General features: G+C 40.8%; 1 protein-coding gene across 5 annotated transcripts in view; it reads right to left on the minus strand.

The window, feature by feature from the left end:
* NTRK3 (neurotrophic receptor tyrosine kinase 3) overlaps positions 1-20,409 on the minus strand; it is a 1,063,191-nt gene that overhangs the window by 22,342 nt on the left and 1,020,440 nt on the right. For all 5 annotated transcript variants that reach the window (XR_012242732.1, XR_012242731.1, XR_012242729.1 and 2 more), the window contains one exon: positions 8,173-8,331. Coding sequence is in view for 1 of the 5 variants with exons in the window: in XM_073618426.1 (XP_073474527.1) it covers positions 8,173-8,331 (159 nt within the window). In the remaining 4 variants the exon portion in view is untranslated. The remainder of the gene's footprint in view (positions 1-8,172; positions 8,332-20,409) is intronic.

The raw sequence follows: 20,409 nt of genomic DNA on the forward strand, positions 1-20,409 counted from the left end.
TTGTGTACACACGATCGGAATTTCCGACAACGGATTTTGTTGTCGGAAAATTTTATCTCCTGCTCTCCAACTTTGTGTGTCAGAAAATCCGATGGAAAATGTCCGATGGAGCCCACACACGGTCGGAATTTCCGACAACACGCTCCGATCGGACATTTTCCATCGGAAAATCCTACCGTGTGTACGGAGCATTAGTCTTTTAGTCATCAACCATGTGAGTTGTTAAATGTTGTACCTTCATTAAATATAACCATATTGCTACACTTAGAGGCGCTTCTCTTCTCTTTTATACTCTGTAGCTCCTGCTGGATTTTGCTTCTAATCCCCTTGTGGAGGCTTCCATTTGTGGATGGGCATTTTATGGTTACACAACCTATTGCTAAAATCTTTTTATATGTACTATAAACTGAAGGACCTATGAATAAATAGTTGTGGAACAAATCATCTGAGTTTCCATTATTTGTTATGGGGAAATTTGCTTTGATATATGAGTGGTTTAGATCACAGGCATGTTTCCGGAAAACAAATTATGCTTGCAATCCAAGGTTTTACTGTAGTTGAAAAATAAATAAAATGACTAGTGGGTGATTTTTTTCATTTCCTTCAGAAAATGCATTCACCTATACTGAGGATATTTGCATACTAGTTTTTTTTTTCTTTTTTGGACAGCTGACTAAAGAAATATCTAATACAGCCTTTCTCATCCTTATTGCCATGGAGGAACCCTTGAAATAATTTCTGGGTCTTTTCTGTATGGCCTAGCATGGAGGTTGTTCTGTTTTTCTTTGTGTGCATAATCCACTTTCGCCCTCGAGAGCTACTCTCTCTGGTGTGGTTATTTCTAATGTACATGCTAGACTTCACTACAGACCATACATTATCTTGTTCAGTTAATGGATAACTTTATACTCTTGGTTATTTGCCTGCTCTGTTGCTTGGAATACAATATTTTGTTAATATTTCCTTCTGCACAGTGTAAAACATGTTACATTTGTATCTTGTGAAATTTCCATTACAAACTAAAGCAATAAATAATTTCCAGGTCTCGAGGAACCAATGTCTATAATTACTATATCTAGAGCTCATTGCACATAAGCATGAACAGTAAGCTGAGATATAAGAATGAATAAAATAAGACGGCAGTGAAAACTGTGCACACTTCCATTGGTGATAAGAGACCCCTTATATTGGTAGTCAATGGGAGATAGGGGTCCATACACTGGAAGTGAAAGAACAGTCCATACATTGGCGTTTAGTGGGAAGAATGTCCCCTTTAGCAATACAGTAGCTAAAAAGTGTTGGATGATGAGTTTATGGAAAATATCAATTAACTGCTGTAAATAATATTATAATTAGAAATGTATTTTAGTTAGATGGAAATATATTTAAACTATTGAGTGTCATGTTGATGTTACTGTAATTACATTGAGCAAAATTATAACTGCAACACTTTTGTGTTTGCCCCTATTTATCATGAGCTGAACGCAAAGATCTATGACTTTTTCTATGTACACAAAAGGCCTATTTCTCTTAAATATTGTTCACAAATCTGTCTAAATCTGTGTTAGTGAGCACTTCTCCTTTGCTGACATAATCCACCCACCTTACAGGTGTGGCATATCCAGATGCTGATTAGACAGCATGATTATTGTACAGGTGTGCCTTAGGCTGGCCACAATAAAAGGCCACTCTAAAATGTGCAGTTTTACTGTATTGGTGGGGGTCCGAAAACCAGTCAGTATCTGGTGTAACCACCATTTGCCTCACGCAGTGCAGCACATCTCCTTTGCATAGAGTTGATCAGGTTGTTGTTTGTGGCCTGTGGAATGTTGCTCCATTCCTCTTCAATGGCTGTGTAAAGATGCTGGATATTGGCAGGAATTGGAACACGCTGTCGTAAACGCCAATCTAGAGCATCCCAAACATGCTCAATGGGTGACATATCCAGTGAGTTTGCTGGCCATGCAAGAACTGGGATGTTTTCAGCTTCCAGGAATTGTGTACAGATCATGGGCCTGTGCATTATCATTCTGCAACATGAGTTGATGGTCATGGATGAATGGCACAACAATGGGCCTCAGGATCTCGTCACGGTATCTCTGTGCATTCAAAACGCAGTCAATAAAATGCACCTGTGTTCATTGTCCATAGCATACACCTGCCCATACCATAACCCCACTGCGACCGTGGACCAGTTGATCCACAATGTTGACATCAGCAAACCGCTCACCCACACAACACCATCTGCCATCTGCCCTGTACTGTGAAATCCGTGAAGAGAACACCTCTCCAAAGTGCCAGACGCCACTGAATGTGAGCATTTGCCCACTCAAGTCACTTATGAATAGGAACTGCAGTCAGGTCGAGGCCCTGATAAGGATGACAAGCATGCAGGTGAGCTTGCCTAAGAGGGTTTCTGACAGTTTGTGCATAAATTCTTTGGTTATGCAAACCGATTGTTGAAGCAGCTGTCTGGGTGGCTGGTCTCAGACAAACTTGGAGGTGAAGATGCTGGATGTGGAGGTCCTGGGCTGGTGTGGTTACACGTGGTCTGTAGCTGTGAGGCCGGTTGCATGTACTGCCAAATTCTTTGAAACGCCTTTGGAGACGGCTTATGGTAGAGAAATGAACATTCAATTCAAGGGCAACAGCTCTGGTGGACATTCCTGCAGTCAGAATGCCAATTGCACGCTCCCTCAAAACTTGTGACATCTGTGGCATTGTGCTGTGTGATAAAACTGCACATTTTAAAATGGCCTTTTATTGTGACCAGCCTAAGGCACACCTGTGCAATAATCATGCTGTCTAATCAGCATCTGAATATGCCACACCTGTGAGGCGGATGGATTATCTTGGCAAAGGAGAAGTGCTCACTAACACAGATTTAGACAGATTTGTGAACAATATTTGAGAGAAATAGGCCTTTTGTGTACATAGAAAAAGTCATAGATCTAGTGAGTTCAGCTCATGATAAATAGGGGCAAACGCAAAAGTGTTGCGTTTATAATTTTGCTCAGTGTAGTTTTCCACTTCAAAGGTCTGGCCTTTTGTTTTCCCTCATCACATGGGTGGTAAACAGCAGCCTTCTTTGAATCTTCCAATCAGGCGGTGCCCAATATACATTTGCTAGGTATAGTGAGGCCCGGAATGGAAAGAAAGCATGGAAAATAATGAAGGGCCGGGCATAACAAGTGTGGAGCGGTGAGACAACAAGGGGTTAATGAGAGAGGGAAGTAAAGGGGAGGAGGCAGAAAAATGAACTAGGGCAGTGGAGTGCTATAAAAGAAGGAGGCGGGGACTTCCAGGAGCAGTGGGGGAGAAACAGAAGAGAGGAGAAAGTTGCCCACCCTCCCTGTTGTTTGTGTGGGTCTCCTTTGTTTGTTTCCTTTTCTTTCAGGTTCAATGGATCTGGGTCGTCACAGCAGTGATGTAACAGTGGTATCTTTGGTCTCTCATGGTGGTAGAAAACAGATGTGATGGAAGTGGTGGGGGGCTCATTCGATGGTATGTGCCCCTCTGGTGTGTTTCCAACGGAAGGGTAGGCTGGAACACAGAAATGGTTGCACTGCGGGAAGGGGGTTGTCTCCGAGCTGATAATACGGCTGGAGGCCTGGTATGGTAAAATATGGTCCCGCAATGTACTGGTGGAAAGTTTAAAGTGGAGAATGTGAAATTCGGGGTGCCATCAAAGACCAAAAGATTTGGAGTTAAAATTGTCATTAAAAAGGTTGTACATAGTTATACATATGTTGATTAAAAAAGTTATGTAATATTGGATTTGAATAGTTTATTAATAAAAAGGCTGCTATGGCCAGTTATACTCCAAACTCCTGTGTGTGGTCTATTTGTTATATAACAGGGGGGGTAAAGAGAAATGGGTTTTAAAAGGTAAAAAGGGGGTTATGGAGAGTTGGGGATATTGGTCTTACACTGGTCAAGTGACCAATTATTATATTAGCCACATTACAGAAAGAATAGGGGAACATAATGCTTTTTCACCGAGCTGGGCACTCTCTTTGTGTTGGGACACACAGCAGTCAGCATGACTAGACCTGAAGTTTAGAAGTAAACTAACTCCATACAATGTATTGTAAATATGGTTTTGTGTGTAATTTGTAAATATCAAATAAGCCAGGGGACTTACACTGTACATTGTGTTGTAAATACTGTTTAGTGTGTAATTTGTATATATTATATAACCCTATAAATAAATGTGTATCGCGGATGGAACTACCTCTCAGATCTGGCTGTGTATATGTAAATACTCCTGCAATGATTGATGTGTATGTAAATTTACATGGAAAATAGTTAAAGTAGTTCTAAAGGCACAAGTTTTTTTACCTCCATGCATTCTATGCATGAAGGTAAAAAACATTCTGTGTGCAGCCTCCCTCCCCAGCTCCCCTAATACTTACCTGAGCCCCCTCTCGATCCAGCAGTGTCCAGAAGAGCCTTGCCTCTCCGGGGACTGGCACTCCTGATTGGCTTTTGGCAGCAGCAGGAGCCATTGGCTCCCAGTGCTGTCAATCACATCCAGGGAGCCAATCAGGAGACGAAGGGGGTGGGGTTGAGCGGCAGCTCTGTTTTTTGAATGAACACACAGAGCAGCAGCGCAGCTCTGGTGCCCCCATAGCAAGCTGCTTGCTGTGGGGGCATCTGGCGGGAGGGAGGGGCTAGGAGCAGAGAAGGATCGGGGCGGCTCTGTGCAAAACCACTACACAGAGCAGGTAAATATAACATGTTTGTTATTGTTTTAAATAAAAAACAAGACTTTAATATCACTTTAGTAAAAGAAAAAAGATAATTGGTGTCAGTGGTTATTTATCTGGGAGTCAGACGTTGCCTATTGCTCAGGGAACCCCTAGCAGCCACTGGAGGAGCCTTAGGGATCTACAGAACCCTCATTGAGAATGACTACTCTAACAGATCATATGATTGCAAAGGATTTTCGTTGTAGGAAACCTGTTGCAGAAATGCTTGCAGCTAAGAAACAGAAAATCATTTTAGCTGTTGTTTCCATATTTTGAGCAGTGAATAAAGCTGACTTTATATATTAACAGTCTATGCCCTTCAGAAAGCTAACAGTCTTTACAATAACGAGTTGGTGTTTATTTATGACCAGAGCCTCAGCCTCTACTGCTGCTGTTCTGTTGATTCTGTTCACTGGTCAAGAAGCGTACTATAGATGTAATCAGACTAGACGTTGCTCTTGTTTGTTCTCTGGTCTGTAAAGTAAGGCTGTCAGTTTTCTGCACTGGCAGAAGTAATTTAATGTTTAGGAGGGCTGCATTTATATTAATTTCCCTTGTGTAAAAATGTACAGCTAGTCCTATGACCACTAAATAACCACCTATCTGTGCATCAGAAAGCTCCCCATCAGTTCCTTTCTCTTTCTTTTCCTCTCTACTCATCTGTTTGCTTTATCCGCGTTGGTCAAATAGCTTGAAAATTATTTTTTTAACCTGGTGCTGTTTTATCCACACTCATACCCACATCATTTTGTTTATTTGTCATTTATTTTTCACAGCATTCCACAGAAATGCATATTTAACTCTGTGCACGGATATGCCTTTGAGTGAATTTATTTGAAGCACCTTTGAAGCCTCAATTAATTATTAAAATTATGTTTAAGAACATCAGAATGGTTATGCATATTAAAGCAGAATTCCAGAATTCAAATCGTTTGTCTAGCCATTTTAAAAAAATAAAACAATGCAGCTATCACAGAGATGTTAGAGCTCATGCACACTGCAGCTCAAAAAAAAGCTGCTTTAACAGGCATTTGAGCTTTTATTTCTCTGCCTAAAAGCTTGAAGAGTCTTGTGCTCTTTTGAGTGTTTTTATTGAGCTTCTTTGAGTTTCTTTGAGCTTTTTTGAGCATAAGATTTTTTTTTTCCACAAACCCTCCTCTTAGCGCTTTTTTGCATGTTTTTGGGCACTTATGTGTCTTTTCTGCTCAAAAGCTCCTCTCAAAAATACAAATTTGGTGTTTTTTTTTTGCCTGCAAGAGCCTATGCCTGTAAACTCCTGAAAAAACCATAGTGTGCATGGACACATTGGCTAAAATGGAGAGAAGATTCCAGGAAGACAAAAAATGAGAGTTTAAAAAGTTTAAAAGCCTGTAGGAGCAGCTTCTTTGAGCTGCAGTGTGCATGAGCCCTTAAAGCTGAAATTTAAGTATGGTAATTTGTACAGTTACATTAGTCCAGCTTGGATCAATATATGTACAGTATACAGTATTCCATACCTTTGGGTTCCCCATGGAAGCTGGAAATCATTGTAGTAGGCACTGCTACTGCAGTGATATCCACTAGCTTTCCGGTGCCAAGTGGCTGCCCTGTTGCACTGTGAACACAATAGGCTGCTCACTAGACTTGGGCGCCATTTCTCAATCAATGCAAAGTGTTCCTTGATTGGACAAGATGGAGATCATAACATCACTGCCCAACCTCTCTTCCTTGTCCAATGATAGAACACTTTGCATTCATCAAAGCAGAAGGCAGCTGTAACTCCTGGTCCAATGAGCTGCCCATACACAAAGGAGGGAGGGTGCTCATGACATCGTTCACCTGATATGGCCACATGGCTATATATTTGGTCAATGATGTCACAAGCATCCACACCCCTTTGTGTACTGTGAGTTGGGGCATCCCCCAGTGCAGCTCATTGGCCCAGTACTGATAGCTGACTTCTGAGTTTGGTCAACCATGGGTTCAGACTGCAACCCAAACTCATCCTTTCTTCTGACTATAGAAGGTAAACGAGTAGGTCTGTAGTTACTTGATAAAGACTTTGAGGTTGATTTACTAAAGGCAATTGCTCCAGAGCTTAGTAAATGAGCAGAAGCAAAAATGTTTTTTTTTTTATTTTCCTTGCATGTGATTGGGGATTATTTGCAAAGTAAAGCTTTACCTCATTTACTAAGCTCCTAATGAGGAAAAGAAGGTATGGTTGGAGTGAGTAGGCATAAACAAGGAATACCCCTCCACCCAGTAATGGGATTATGTGGGCCCAAGGTACACAAAAGGAGTAACAAAAATGTATATAAAAAGCATTATTACAAATTTTATTGTTACAAAACAAGATTGAAAAGAATAAGGAATTAATTGCTGGTGCAGCAGCTAGGTCGCCTACAAGGCAATATACATAGAAACAAAATATTCCACATATGCTGTTGGCCTCATGATAAATCAGTCATAGCCGCTACATACAAAAAACAGCTAACGCCTTTCAGAATAATGTTTCCTTCTTCAGGGGGTTTGTAGCAGTAGAATAAGTATCTGTTATGTCCTTATCAGGGGAAAGACATTTATATAACAGCCAAGCATATTAAAACCAACAGTGGCATCCATCACAGCAGCAGGAGGACAACGAATCCCATATGCCCAGAGGGGAGCTCAAAAACAAGCTCCAACTGGGATCACGTCATGAATGGATAGCATAGGACCTCAACAAGTCACAGAATGAAACGGTCTGAGTGCAGGGTGGAGAAGCCTGAAGCGGCCTCCACTGCTTGTGTCCGGGATGGATGGAAGCAAGATGGGAATATTTTGTATCTATGTATATTGCCTTTAGTAAATCAACCCCTATGATCCCTTTTAAATGCATGCATCACATTGGCCTTGCACCAATCTTTTGGTACCAAGTCAGTTATTAAAGAGTCTCTAAAAGTTAGAAACAATGGCAGGGATCAGCTCCTAGAAGACACATGGCTAGAAGTCTTCTTGTTCAGGTGTTTGTTTGTTTTTTTACCATAATTTTGTCTAACTGTTTCTGGACCATAATGATTTTAAGCCATTGTGATTAATTTGAAGCTGTGGCAATACTAGCCACATTATAAACATGTAATTAAGCTCTTCTGTGTACATTGCTTTATATAGCTTTCTGCTTCTGATGAAGTGACTGCAGGCATGTACAATGCAGAAGTCTCAGGTCAGAGCCAGAACACAATATAAGGTTTTATATCATCCAGCTGGCTTGGGAATACTTTTGAAATAGGCCAAAGAGAAAAAGGGTTGGCATTCCCATATGCTACTAAACCACACCTAATTATAACTAAAATGTGTGAAATAATCCCTGCACAGTACATAGAACATGTATTAGCCATGGACCAAGAAGCAAATGTAACTAATGCTCATTAACTGCCACAGTAGTAACAATGTTAAATTGTACCTCTGTGTTTGAGAGCTGGAACCAAGGTTGTTTTCCATATGTGAAAATCTCCCAAAGGATAACTCCAAAACTCCACACATCACTCTCCGTGGTAAATTTTCTATACATAATGCTTTCAGGTGGCATCCAGCGAATTGGCAGCATTGTATGGCCTCCCACCTAAAAGAAAAAAAAAAAAAAAACACATTATAATTATACATAACCTTGAATAGTAAAGTGTAAACAAACCTTATACTCAATTGATATTTTTTTTTAACATAACCGGTCATGCCTGTTTTTTTAATGTTCTGATAAACTGTATATAAATATATATATATATATATATATATATATTGCAACAACAACTTTATGTTCTAAGATATCGGCATCAGCAACCAATAACTGCACGTGGCTCTACAAATTTATGATAAAGGTCAAGGTTTCTCTGGAGCTTAGATTAAAGACTTTGCATTTACTAGGTATAGCAACTTGTAGATGTAACAAATGAAAATTGGCTTTTAAGCAGTTTTGTAAATAGTATGACTGTATGAATACCCTTCTACTCAAGTGCAGTTATCTGAGGTTTATGTAGAGCTCTTGTCATCTCCTGAGAATCAATCTGCAAGATTAACTTAGATTGTGAAAACCCTTGGAGGGCCCATACACCTGTGTTTTGTAGTTACATCACTTTGTTGTTGTTCAGAACTCCACCTAAAACAACATTTAGCCTAAAGTTCACTATCTCTCTAAAGGTCTAAGTACCCCACACTTACAATGTTTCCCACTGCTCAAATAAGAAGTGATTAAGTGTGAACAGCTTGAAATAAATATGTCAAAATTACACTTTGCATTGGCATAGCTTGACTCCAAACTGCAGATGTTAATTTAGAGTACCTCCTTGCTCTGTAATGCATGTATGCATGTAACATAGGTTGTAATTTTAAGCAACTTAGTTTTTGCACAAGATTGATCCACTATGTTATAACAGGACTGTTTTAAAAAAATAAAATGTGTTAATGGTGTAAAGCAGAAAGGAAAATGTCCAGAATGAAGCCCCATCCCATTTTAAAGAAATCCGCATTGCTACATACCTACTTTGCCCAACATAAAGACTGCACTTGAGATAAAATAACTTTTTTGTAAACCTTCAAAAACGACATACCTTATTAAATAGTCAACTGTAAAGAATTGATTTGACTGCTGAGACCGCTGCCCTGAATGTCAGCCTATGACATTGTACAATGTGGAACAGATTGATCTTTCTATTGTAGAACATGATCTACAAAATGAGCAATATTCAGGTGGTATCTAAAGGATGCCTCTTCAATTAAAAATTCTATGGTTAAATGCCAGAATTCTTTGATCAATTTAAAGGTGAATAGTCTTTGCAATATTACACAATCTAATTAAACTTTTTTCATCATTAATGGGTAAAGGCTCAGTTTGTCTGATAATTTAATTACCCACTGGCTTGTTAAAGGGTCAGTCTATTTTAAAACGAATATTTCTGCTTTGGAAGGATGCTGGTGAGTTTAATCATTCACTGGATTCTTACATCTCTAAGGAATGATAGCGGTAAAATATGTCCAGAGAGGTGGCTTGCAATGCCCCCTCTCATAATGAAACTAAATTCCTCTTATCACATTTTAGATGATATATAGTAAGGAGATACCAGACATGTATGTGATTAGAGGGCCTACAAACTGGTGAGTGATTCAACACATCTGTATTTTTTCAATGTTTTTGAGTGTGTTCAGATTTTTAATCTTTGGGTTATGTTATTCTTTGGGAAATTCTTAAATCTATCTCCTATATCATGCTGATACATACAGAACATTCTATGCTATTCTTCTACCCCCCCCCCCTTTCTGGATAATACATGGGAAAAAGGCAAAATGGGGATATTCTGCTACACAAAATGGGTGGAATTGTATGTTTCTTAACTATGTTTGATTCTTACAGAGCCTCCGAAACAGAGTCTCCAAAAAATTGTCCATATTTTATTTTTTGCTAATTGGTTACAATGGTTGAATTAATGTGTATGTTTACTTCCTTAATTATTACATATAAGTGCATGTGATTCCATGTAGGTGTATTTTACTGTATTTTACCCTAACTTATTATATTCAATTTGCTAGTTTTTCTAGCAATAACTGGTGATCCCACAAGTACTTCTTGCTTGCTGTTGCAATCTGACCATGCCAAGTATGGAAATAGATTTGTGCTTGCATGGTCAAATTACAAGTAAGTAATTCACTCAGTCATTGGAGTTACAGGATACCATGCCATTGTATGGGGGTGCCTGTAACTCTGTATTAAGCTTCAGCCATGCCTCCCACCTAGCCCTGTTGTGTTCCATATCCTATACTATATTCTGGTGTGTATGCCTCTCTGTCTGTCTCTGTCCACCTTTTAGCCCCACCTCTTATCCCCGCGTCTCAGACTACCTCTTTTTTCGAAGGCAAGCTTGGCCAGCTGCAGGAAGGGATAAAGGGATGGCTGACATCCACTGATGCTACTTGCCTAAAAATGGCAGGCATGCTTTCAAAGAGAGATGTAGGATAGGTGGACTGAGAGATTGGCAGAGAGGTAGGGCTGAGGGGCCAGTTGTAGGCAGGAAGGGTCAGTCATCTCTTTATCCCTGTCTATAGTCTCTGGGTGCTTTTAACAGTCTCCATGGAGCTTTACAAAGCCGAAAAATGAAAAGTGCAGGTGAAAGGTGGTCAGAAGGCCAGAGGCAAAGAGGTTAAGGGCTTGTGTTTTGGAGAGCAGATGGAAGAATGCTTGGAGATCAAAGGAAGAAAGGTGGAAATGAGTGGTTGGAAGAAGATGCCTTTGTGACTGTAAGTGCAAGAGTATTAGTAAGATTAGATCATTGACAGGGGTGGTTTATGCACAACCTGACCTAGAGAGGAGCTCAGAACATGGTGGGTGTAGGAGGATTTAACCACCCATGCCTTAAACTGCACTGCCACTTCTCCTCTAGCTGCTGCTCCAGTCTTCTTCTCTGCCCCACATACAGCACAAACATGATGTAAATCTCTGCAGCAGCACCTTGCGGTCCAGGACTTAGGCTAACCTCTATATTGTCCTTCATCCTTGCTTCTCCTCCCTCAGGCTTTTTAGAGCATCACTGCTCCTTTCCAACCTCCATGCTGATCTCACCAGACTAGATAAGCAGAAGAGCATCATCAGGGGGCTATGATAACTCTGCAGTCAAAGCTGTAGAACAGACTAGGAGGTTATCTCTGACCAGGAAAAGAAAGAGTAGATCAACCAGAGGGCACCGATTTCAGCCCGGAGAGATTCAAAATCCCGTAGCTGTGGTATGTTCACTTGTGGTTATAAGGAAGGGGCAAGAAAGAAACTGCAGGCTGTCTACCGTTAGATTTATTTCTGAACCTTACTTTTATGTATGTCATATAAAACCTGATATTGGCATGTGTCATGAAAAACTCAACAAAAAAAATGTGGATATATGGGAAAAGTTGCGAAGCTAACATCAGCAGCAGGTAGCTGAAAATCAAAACTGTCAGCATATACCTGATGTGAAACATTCTCTATAATATAGTAATGCTTGGAGCCAGTTTCTTTACTTTCTGTACTGATAGTAGAGATTACACACATTTCTTACAATGCCACAATGCAGCTCACAATGACTAAGCAACCTATTAGCATGTATTGCCATGTTGGAAGCAGAAGAGCCCTGTATTGTAGACGTGTGTCTTTTTGCATAGTCTCTAGAAGGCTAGGTGTCATTATGTTGATTCAGATGTCAGGTTATGCTGTCAACCGCCTGCTGCTGGTGTTTGGTAATTTGGGGTAAGGTTCACTAAAACCTATTAAATGTACATATTCGCCAGCACATAATGGATCGTAAAATATGTCCAAATCTTTATTGAAGAATGATCACATCTGTGATGTCTCCAGTCCCAGCTGGTTGTTGCTGCAGCACCCGTTACTCCTAGAGTCTTATCCAGGAAAGTGTGCGATAGGAATATCAATGCTCACTAAAACCTATGGCCCATTTTTTTTCCCTTACACTCCACATATGTAAGCAGGGTTATACTGCGTGCAAATATCAGACATTGTATTAATGTATTATATAAATTCTTTCTATTGACCCCCACCCCTCCTATTTAAATTGCTAGCTAAAAATAAAAAAAATTATCAGGGGCTCATTCTTGTGGTGACCAAAAGCTGGGGCCTGTGGTTAGTAGATTTTACTTTTTTTCTTTACAGTTTTTTATTAATTTTGAAACTAATACTGACTTTAAATAAATAGACAGGGAGGAAATAAATAGAGTTTAGGTTTTTGGTAGTGAAAGTACACCACATTGTATTAAGCCACTGAAGGGCAAACAATATGCAGTCTACAACATACATTAGAAAATGTGTCCATTGCATCACAGTAAGCATTAAAGGAGCGATTGACATTACCTTATATACGCATGGATGATTATGCTGCCCTTATCTCGAGTTGATTTAATAAAACTGGAGTGTGAAAAATCTGGTGCAGCTGTGCATGGTAGCCAATCAGCTTCTAACTTCAGCTTGTTCAATTGAGCTTTGCAAAAAAAAAACCTGGAAGCTGATTGGTTTCTATGCAGAACTGCACCAGATTTTGCACTCTCCAGTTTTAGTAAATCAACCCCACGTGTCTATATCAGGGGCCACAGAAATAAGCTGCACTCGCTTTAATAGAAATTTAGTTATATGCAGTCATACTCTGTTTTGCGTTTCTGATTTAATTATACAACCAAATAATTGTATGCCCATTTTAGCACAGCTAGAACTGCCCTGTGTTTTGCTTGTTTAATAATATATTCATTGTAAATATAAGTTATAAGTAACTATTACTGTAACCCAGGGGCTGTAATTAGTTCCCCCCTATGGTTCAGATCTTAAGACACCTCCATTAATTAAAACTTGGATGTTTGTGGAGCTTGGTTAATTGGAAACATGCGTTTTATATGAATAATATGGACACATTATAGCAGTATTAGACACTATTAATTGCATTGTTGTTAATATTATCTTTGCAGCTGTGGGCTCATTGTTCTGAAATTGTCTGAGCATTTTTATGAGCTCTTTCTTTACTATATTGGTAATAGTATACAATAATGGGCCAGGCACCACATGTTCACTCATTATTTGCCTACTGAAGCAAAGGCAAAGATTCAAGAGCTTGTTTGTTTAATGCGTTAGATGTTTGCATAGTGTGGCTAATTAAATACTTGAGATTTGCAAATACTCTGATACAAGGGGGATATCATAAAATTAGTCTTCATTGCTTGAAAATGAAGCATTAAAATAATGAGGTCTTGTTCTGATATTGTTATTTGCTTCAAGGAATTGTATACATCTGTGAAGCCTTTCATAGAGATTTTGTGACAAAAAAAAAACAGCACAAATTGAATTCGGTATGCATTGCCGCATGCCATAGGACTGCCTACTAACATTCATAGGTTAATATTTGTTTCCATTTTCTGAAACAATAAACAAGCTGTGAAGTATAATATTTTATCATTTTCTACTTGTCTAGCTTCCAGATTCTTTTTTTGTTCTCCAAATCACATCTTGGTTTCTTAACTGAATCTTTTAAGTCTAATTTCTCAACTTAGAAAAGGAATGAGTTCCAAATTGTGTAATAATTATACATTAACAAACAAACAAACCTTTACTGCCATTTATATCTTTTCATTTTTTTGTGTTGGTTTATTTTTTTCGGTACCTTCTTTGATAGCTATCATGTACTGATTCATAAAGGGTCAAATCGTGTAGCATGTGGAGTATGGATAAGCAGAAAAAAGACACTGGGGTGGATTTACTAAAGGAAAATGGATTGACCTACTGTATGTAGGACCCTAGCCTCCCTCTTATGCTTTCTCCTGAGATGGACTATGAAATCTGTAGAGTGCATAGAGCAGTGCGCATGAGGGCAACCAACGTGAACTGCTTATTTCAAACAAATTGGAAGTGGGAGGATACAGGGGAGAGGTTCAGGAGCTCACAGAGGATATTACAGGCAGAAAAATACAGTAAGAAATCATTTCATTAAAAGCATAATATGTCCCCCACAATACCGAACCACTGTTGCCAGAACATGATTGTGGCATGGTGGTCAGCGGGGTAGCAGATCTTTCCTTAGGTAAGAAGGTAAAAAAGAAAATGGTACTTGCTACTAGATTTATGGATTTATCTGAATATCTGCTTATGGATTCCTGACATGAGAGGACAAGGTTGGCTTTTTTCAGGGTAAATGTATCTTATGAACTGTAGCAGAGTTGAGCCTTAGGTCAATGAAATTATCTATATTGACCTAAGGCCTAGCTCTACAACAGTTTATATGTAACAACACTGACCTAAGGTGTAGCTCTGGAACTGTCCACGGGTAACTAAATTGACCTAATGCTCAGCTCTGCTACACTTCATATGTAACTACATTGACCTAAGGCCTGGCTCTGCTATAGTTAATGTGTAACTATATTAACCTAAGTTCCATCTTTGCTACAGTTCATATGTAACTACATTGATCTAAGGGCCAGCTCAGCTACAGTTCATAGGTAACTACATTGACCTAAGGCCTGGCTCTGCTACAACTCCTAGGTAACTACATTGACCTAGCTCATAGGTAACTACATTGACCTAAGGCGTGGCTCTGCTACAGCTCATTGGTAACTACATTGACCTAAGGCGTGGCTCTGCTACAGCTCATTGGTAACTACATTGACCTAAGGCCTGGCTCTGCTACAGTTCATCTGTAACTATATTGACCTAAGGCCCGGCTCTGCTACAGCTCATAGGTAACTACATTGACCTAAGGCCCAGCTCTTCTACAGTTCATAGGTAACTATATTAACCTAAGGCCCAGGTCAGCTACAGCTCATAGGTAACTACATTAACCTAAGGCCTGGATCTGCTACAACTCCTAGGTAATTACATTGACCTAGCTCATAGGTAACTTCATTGACCTAAGGCCTGGCTCTGCTACAGTTCATATGTAACTATATTGACCTAAGGTCCAACTCTGCTACAATGCATAGGTAACATCATTGACCTAAGACCCATCTTTGCTAACTTTAATTATTATTATTATTTAAGGTACTTATATAGCGCTGTCAATTTATGCAGCAGTTTACATTGTACATTCACATCAGTCCCTACCCTCAAGAAGCTTACAATCTAAGGTCCTTAACTCACATTCATATACTGGGGCCAATTTTAGCCAATTAACCTACCAGCATGTCTTTGGAGTGTGGGAGGAAACCAGAGTACTCGGAGGAAACCCACGCAGGCACAGGGAGAACATGCAAACTCCAGGCAGGTAGTGTGGTGGTTGGGATTCGAACCAGCGACCCTTTTTATTGCTAGGCGAGAGTGCTTTAATAACAATTAAAAGAGTATCAAATAATATCTCTTCCTTTTTTCTGTCCCTGCCTCCTTGAATTCAAAGACAAATATTCATGTGGTTTAATCTTTCTACTACTTTCATCTGGGCAGTCAAGCCTGCTAAACCATAAAAATAGGCCCATCATTAAATTTAGCTGCAGCCAATATGGATGCTTTCTGCACTGAGAAACCTTCAAAGCTGTATATTTTCTCTTAGTAATAAAGAACACTAAATGTGTCTCTCAGTAGCTGTGACCAATAGCTTTCATAAGAACCCCCACCTCCTGAGCTTCTGTTTGATTACAGTACATCATTTCATTAATACGATTCTGCAATACGGAAAAGTTAAATACACACAAATGCTCTATGCTTGGATGATTTTTTCAAGTCAAAGATCTTTTCAGTTTACTTAGACGCTCAGAACGCTATGCTAAATACCCAGAGTTATTTTATTTAATGGCCACACTTTGCAATGTGCATCTTAGCAATTGCATACATAACGGCAAAGACTAATTGGCTGCATGCCTCTTATTTCCCTAATAGAAGTGAAGTGCACCTATAGTGGAATGATAGGTGAATCTAAAGTAAAAAGTCAGATAATTAGAAATTCACAGACAACCTAACAAGGTAATGTAATTAAATGGATTAATACACTGCTTTATTTAGTGTACAATAAAAGCTTTTTATAATCTGTAGTGAAAATGCCCAGAGAAAAGCAGGCACAGAATGCAAATCACATTTATAAAAGCTGAAGCACCAGGTTTGTTTTGCAGGGATGGTTGACCCCAAAGTGTAAAAATAGTGGAGGTGCATTCTGCAAATGGATGTACGGTACTTACTATCCATGTACAGTAATAGCCCCTTGCAGGCATGTAAATAAAGTGGTATTAAACCCCAAACCAAAAATTAAATACATTACAGCTTACCAATCATTAGATGTGGTGGCTGCATTTGTTTTCTTCATTTAAGCCAGCCACACATGGATTGACATTTGACCAGTTCAGCAGGGACCAGACAAATTTTGTTCCATGTATGGGCAGGCCGATTGTACCCAACTCGATCCATCAATCAACTTGGGTACAACCAGCCTGCTGGATTTTTTTACTTTCGATTAATCACAGTAATCATTGTATTCGGCCGGCTGGGAAGGTTCCCTGTGGCCTCTGCTGGCAGAACACAACAGCGCTGCAGGAGACATTTTCCCATCATCACTGACTGTGTTGATGGAGGAATCAAGCAATTTTCTTTCCTTCCACCCAAAGTGGAAGGAAAGAAAATCGTATCATCCTTAGACTAATGCCCTGTACACATGACCGGTTTTCCTGTTGGAATAAACTCTGAAGGTTTTTCCGACGGAGTTCCGTTGGAATTCCGCTGAAACTGTCTTGCATACACACGATCACACCAAAGTCCGACCGTTCAGAACGCGGTGACGTACAACACGTACAACGGGACTAGAAAAAGGAAGTTCAATAGCCAGTAGCTTCCGTCTCGTACTTGCTTCAGAGCATGCGTCTTTTTTGGTATGTCGGAACAGCATACAGATGAGCGGTTTTCCCAGAATTGGTTCCGTCGGAAATACTTAGAACATCTTTTTAGGTCCGTCAAAATTTTCAGCGTAAATAGTCCGATGGGGCACACACATGATCGGAATATACGATGAAAAGCTCCCGTCTGACTTTTTCTGTCGGACATTCTGCTCGTGTGTACACAGCATTAGACTTATAGCAAACTGCAAAAAACAAAAAAAAGTTTGCTTTTGGGTTTAATACCATTTCAATTAATAAAAAAGCACAGTAAACCATAGCAGCCAGCTAGATTTCACCATTATTAAAGCGGTAGTAAAGTCCACTGAGTGATTTGTTACTAGGGATGAGCCGAACACCCCCTGGTTCGGTTTGCACCAGAACCTGTGAATGGACCGAAAATTCGCACGAACGTTAGAACCCCATTGACGTCTATGGAACTCGAATGTTCAAAATCATTTTAAAGGCTAATTTGCATGGTATTGTCCTAAAAAGGGTTTGGGGACATGGGTCCTGCCCCAGGGGACATGTATCAATGCAAAAAAAACTTTTAAAAACGGCCGTTTTTTCAGGAGAAGTGATTTTAATGATGCTTAAAGTAAAAAAAAAAAAAAATGAAATATTCCTTTAAATATCGTACCTGGGGGGTGTCTATAGTATGCCTGTAAAGTGGCGCATGTTTCCCATGCTTAGAACAGTCCCTGCACAAAATGTCATTTTTTAAGGAAAAAAAGTCATTTAAGTCATTTAAGTCATTTAAAACTGCTTGCGGCTTTAATGTAATGTCGGGTCCTGGCAATATGGAGGAAAATCAGTGAGACAAACGGCATGGGTACCCCCCAGTCCATTACCAGGCCCTTTGGGTCTTGTATGGATATTAAGGGGAACCCCGCACCCAAATTAAAAAAGGAAACAGCAGTATACAGGCTCTGTACTCTGAACAGCAGTATACAGGCGGTGCAAACAAGACAGGGACTGTAGGTTTGTTGTTAAGTAGAATCTGTTTGTAATTTTGAACTGGTACATTTTTAACGTGTTTAGCTCCGGCCAAAAAATCTATTTTAAGTTTTTTGAAAACATAGGGAAGGGGTATCACTGCTGTGACATTTGTTTTGCTGTCTGTGCTCCTCTTTAGAAGATTTCACCTCACTTTTTGTCCCAATGACAAATGTTTTTTGAAAATTTGGGTTTTTTTGTGAAACAAGGATTGGTGATGGAGAAATGTTTTTCCCATATTAACTCTTACAGGAGAGAATTTCCCTTCCTAGGGGTAGATTTCATCTCACTTCCTGTTGTCTCCTTCCGTTTGCAAGTAGGAGTCGTTTGTAAGTTGGATGTTTGAAAGTAGGGGCCTGCCCTATATACTCAGCAGAAATTTGGGCCTTAGGTGTTGTTGTGGCCACAACACTGTAATCCCTCACAGGGCCCTGCTGTGAAATATTAGAAAAAGAATTGTAATTACATGCCCCTGTTGAACAGGGGCAGAAAAATTGGGCCTTTGGTGGTGGTGGTGCTGCTGGTGCCACAACACTGTAAGTCCTCACTCGCTCTTGGTGGGCGCAGAAACGGGCCCTGCTGTCAAATATTAGATCAAGAATTGTAATTACATGCCCCTGTTGAACAGGGGCTGAAAAATTGGGCCTTAGGCACTGGTGCTGATGCCACAACACTGCAACCCCTCACAGATACTCTAGTTGGAACGCAGGAACGAGCCCTGCTGCAAAGTATTGCATCAAAAATTTTAATTATACGCCCCTGTTGAACAGGGGCTGAAAAATTAGGCCTTAGGCACTGGTGCTGGTGCTACAACACTGCAACCTCTCACAGATACTCTTGTTGAAATGCAGGAATGAGCCCTGCTGCAAAGTATTGCATCAAAAATTGTAAATACACGCCCATGTTAAGCAAGGGCTGAAAAATTGGGCCTTAGGCACTGGTGCTGGTGCCACAACACTGCAACCCCTCACAGATACTCTAGCTGGAACGCAGGAACGAGCCCTGCTGCAAAGTATTGCATCAAAAATTGTAATTACACGCCCCTGTTAAACAGGGGCTGAAAAATTGGGCCTTAGGCACTGGTGGCGGCGCCCAGAACCAAAAATGTTCTTACAAGCTATCAGCGTGATCATTGAGGAGGAAGAGGATAATTACTCAGGATAGTCACTCAGCATCAGCATAGCTGGTGGTGATCCAAGACTGATTAATTTTTATGAAGGTCAGTCGATCGACCGAGTCGGTGGACAGACGCACCCTGTGATCGGTTACAAAGCCCCCAGCAGCACCAAATGTGCGTTCCGAAAGAACGCTGGATACAGGACAGGCCAGTAGCTCAATTGCATACTGTGCAAGCTCTGACCAGTGATCCATCCTCAAGACCCAGTAACCCAGAGGATTTTTCGGTGGGAAAGGTGTCCTAGTCAGATCTTGCCCCTAGGTATTCCTGCACCATGTAAAACAGACGCTGGCGATGGTTGCTGGAACCGATCATACCATGGGGCTGTGGACTAAAAAATTGTCTGAATGCATCAGTCAGATGGTCACCTACTCCACCGCTCCTTCTTTGACTGACCAAAGCCTCAGCAACACGTTGTCCAGAAACAGAAGTTTGTAACCTCCCAGTCTGTGGGAACGCGTTGCATAGACCTTTCTGCAAGGCCTCCCAAAGATGTTTCATCCTCTGCTCCCTCTGCGACGGCAAGATAAGGTCCGCAACCTTACCCTTGTAACGTGGATCAAGGAGGGTTGCCAGCCAGTATTGGTCCTTCTCCTTGATACCACGAATACGAGGATCCTTACGCAGGCTTTGCAGGATCAGGGAGACCATGCAGCGTAGGTTTGCTGAGGCATTCGGGCCGGAGTCCTCTGGGTCACTAAGGACGACATGGTCCGTAGCCACCTCCTCCCAGCCACGCACAAGTCAATGTGTTTCTTGGGACTGTTCCCTTAAAGACTGCTGCTGATGCTGAGTGCCAGGCTCCACCTCTATACTGACACAATCCTCCTCCTCCTGTTCTGCCTCAAGTGCCCTGTCCATTATTCCACGCAGCGTGTGCTCCAACAGGTGGGCAAGGGGGACAGTGTCACTGATGCATGCACTGTCACTGCTCACCATCCTCATGGCCTCCTCAAATGGTGACAGGACAGTGCATGCATCCCTGATCATGGCCCACTGTCATGGGGAAAAAAACAAGCTCCCCTGACCCTGTCCTGGTGCCATAGTCGCACAGGTACTCATTGATGGCCCTCTGCTGCATGTGCAGCCGCTGCAGCATGGCCAACGTTGAGTTCCACCTGGTGGGCATGTCACAGATTAGGCGGTTCTTGGGCAGGGTTAAACTCC

This window comes from Aquarana catesbeiana, linkage group LG03, assembly GCF_042186555.1.
Source record: "Aquarana catesbeiana isolate 2022-GZ linkage group LG03, ASM4218655v1, whole genome shotgun sequence".
NCBI lineage: Eukaryota > Metazoa > Chordata > Amphibia > Anura > Ranidae > Aquarana > Aquarana catesbeiana.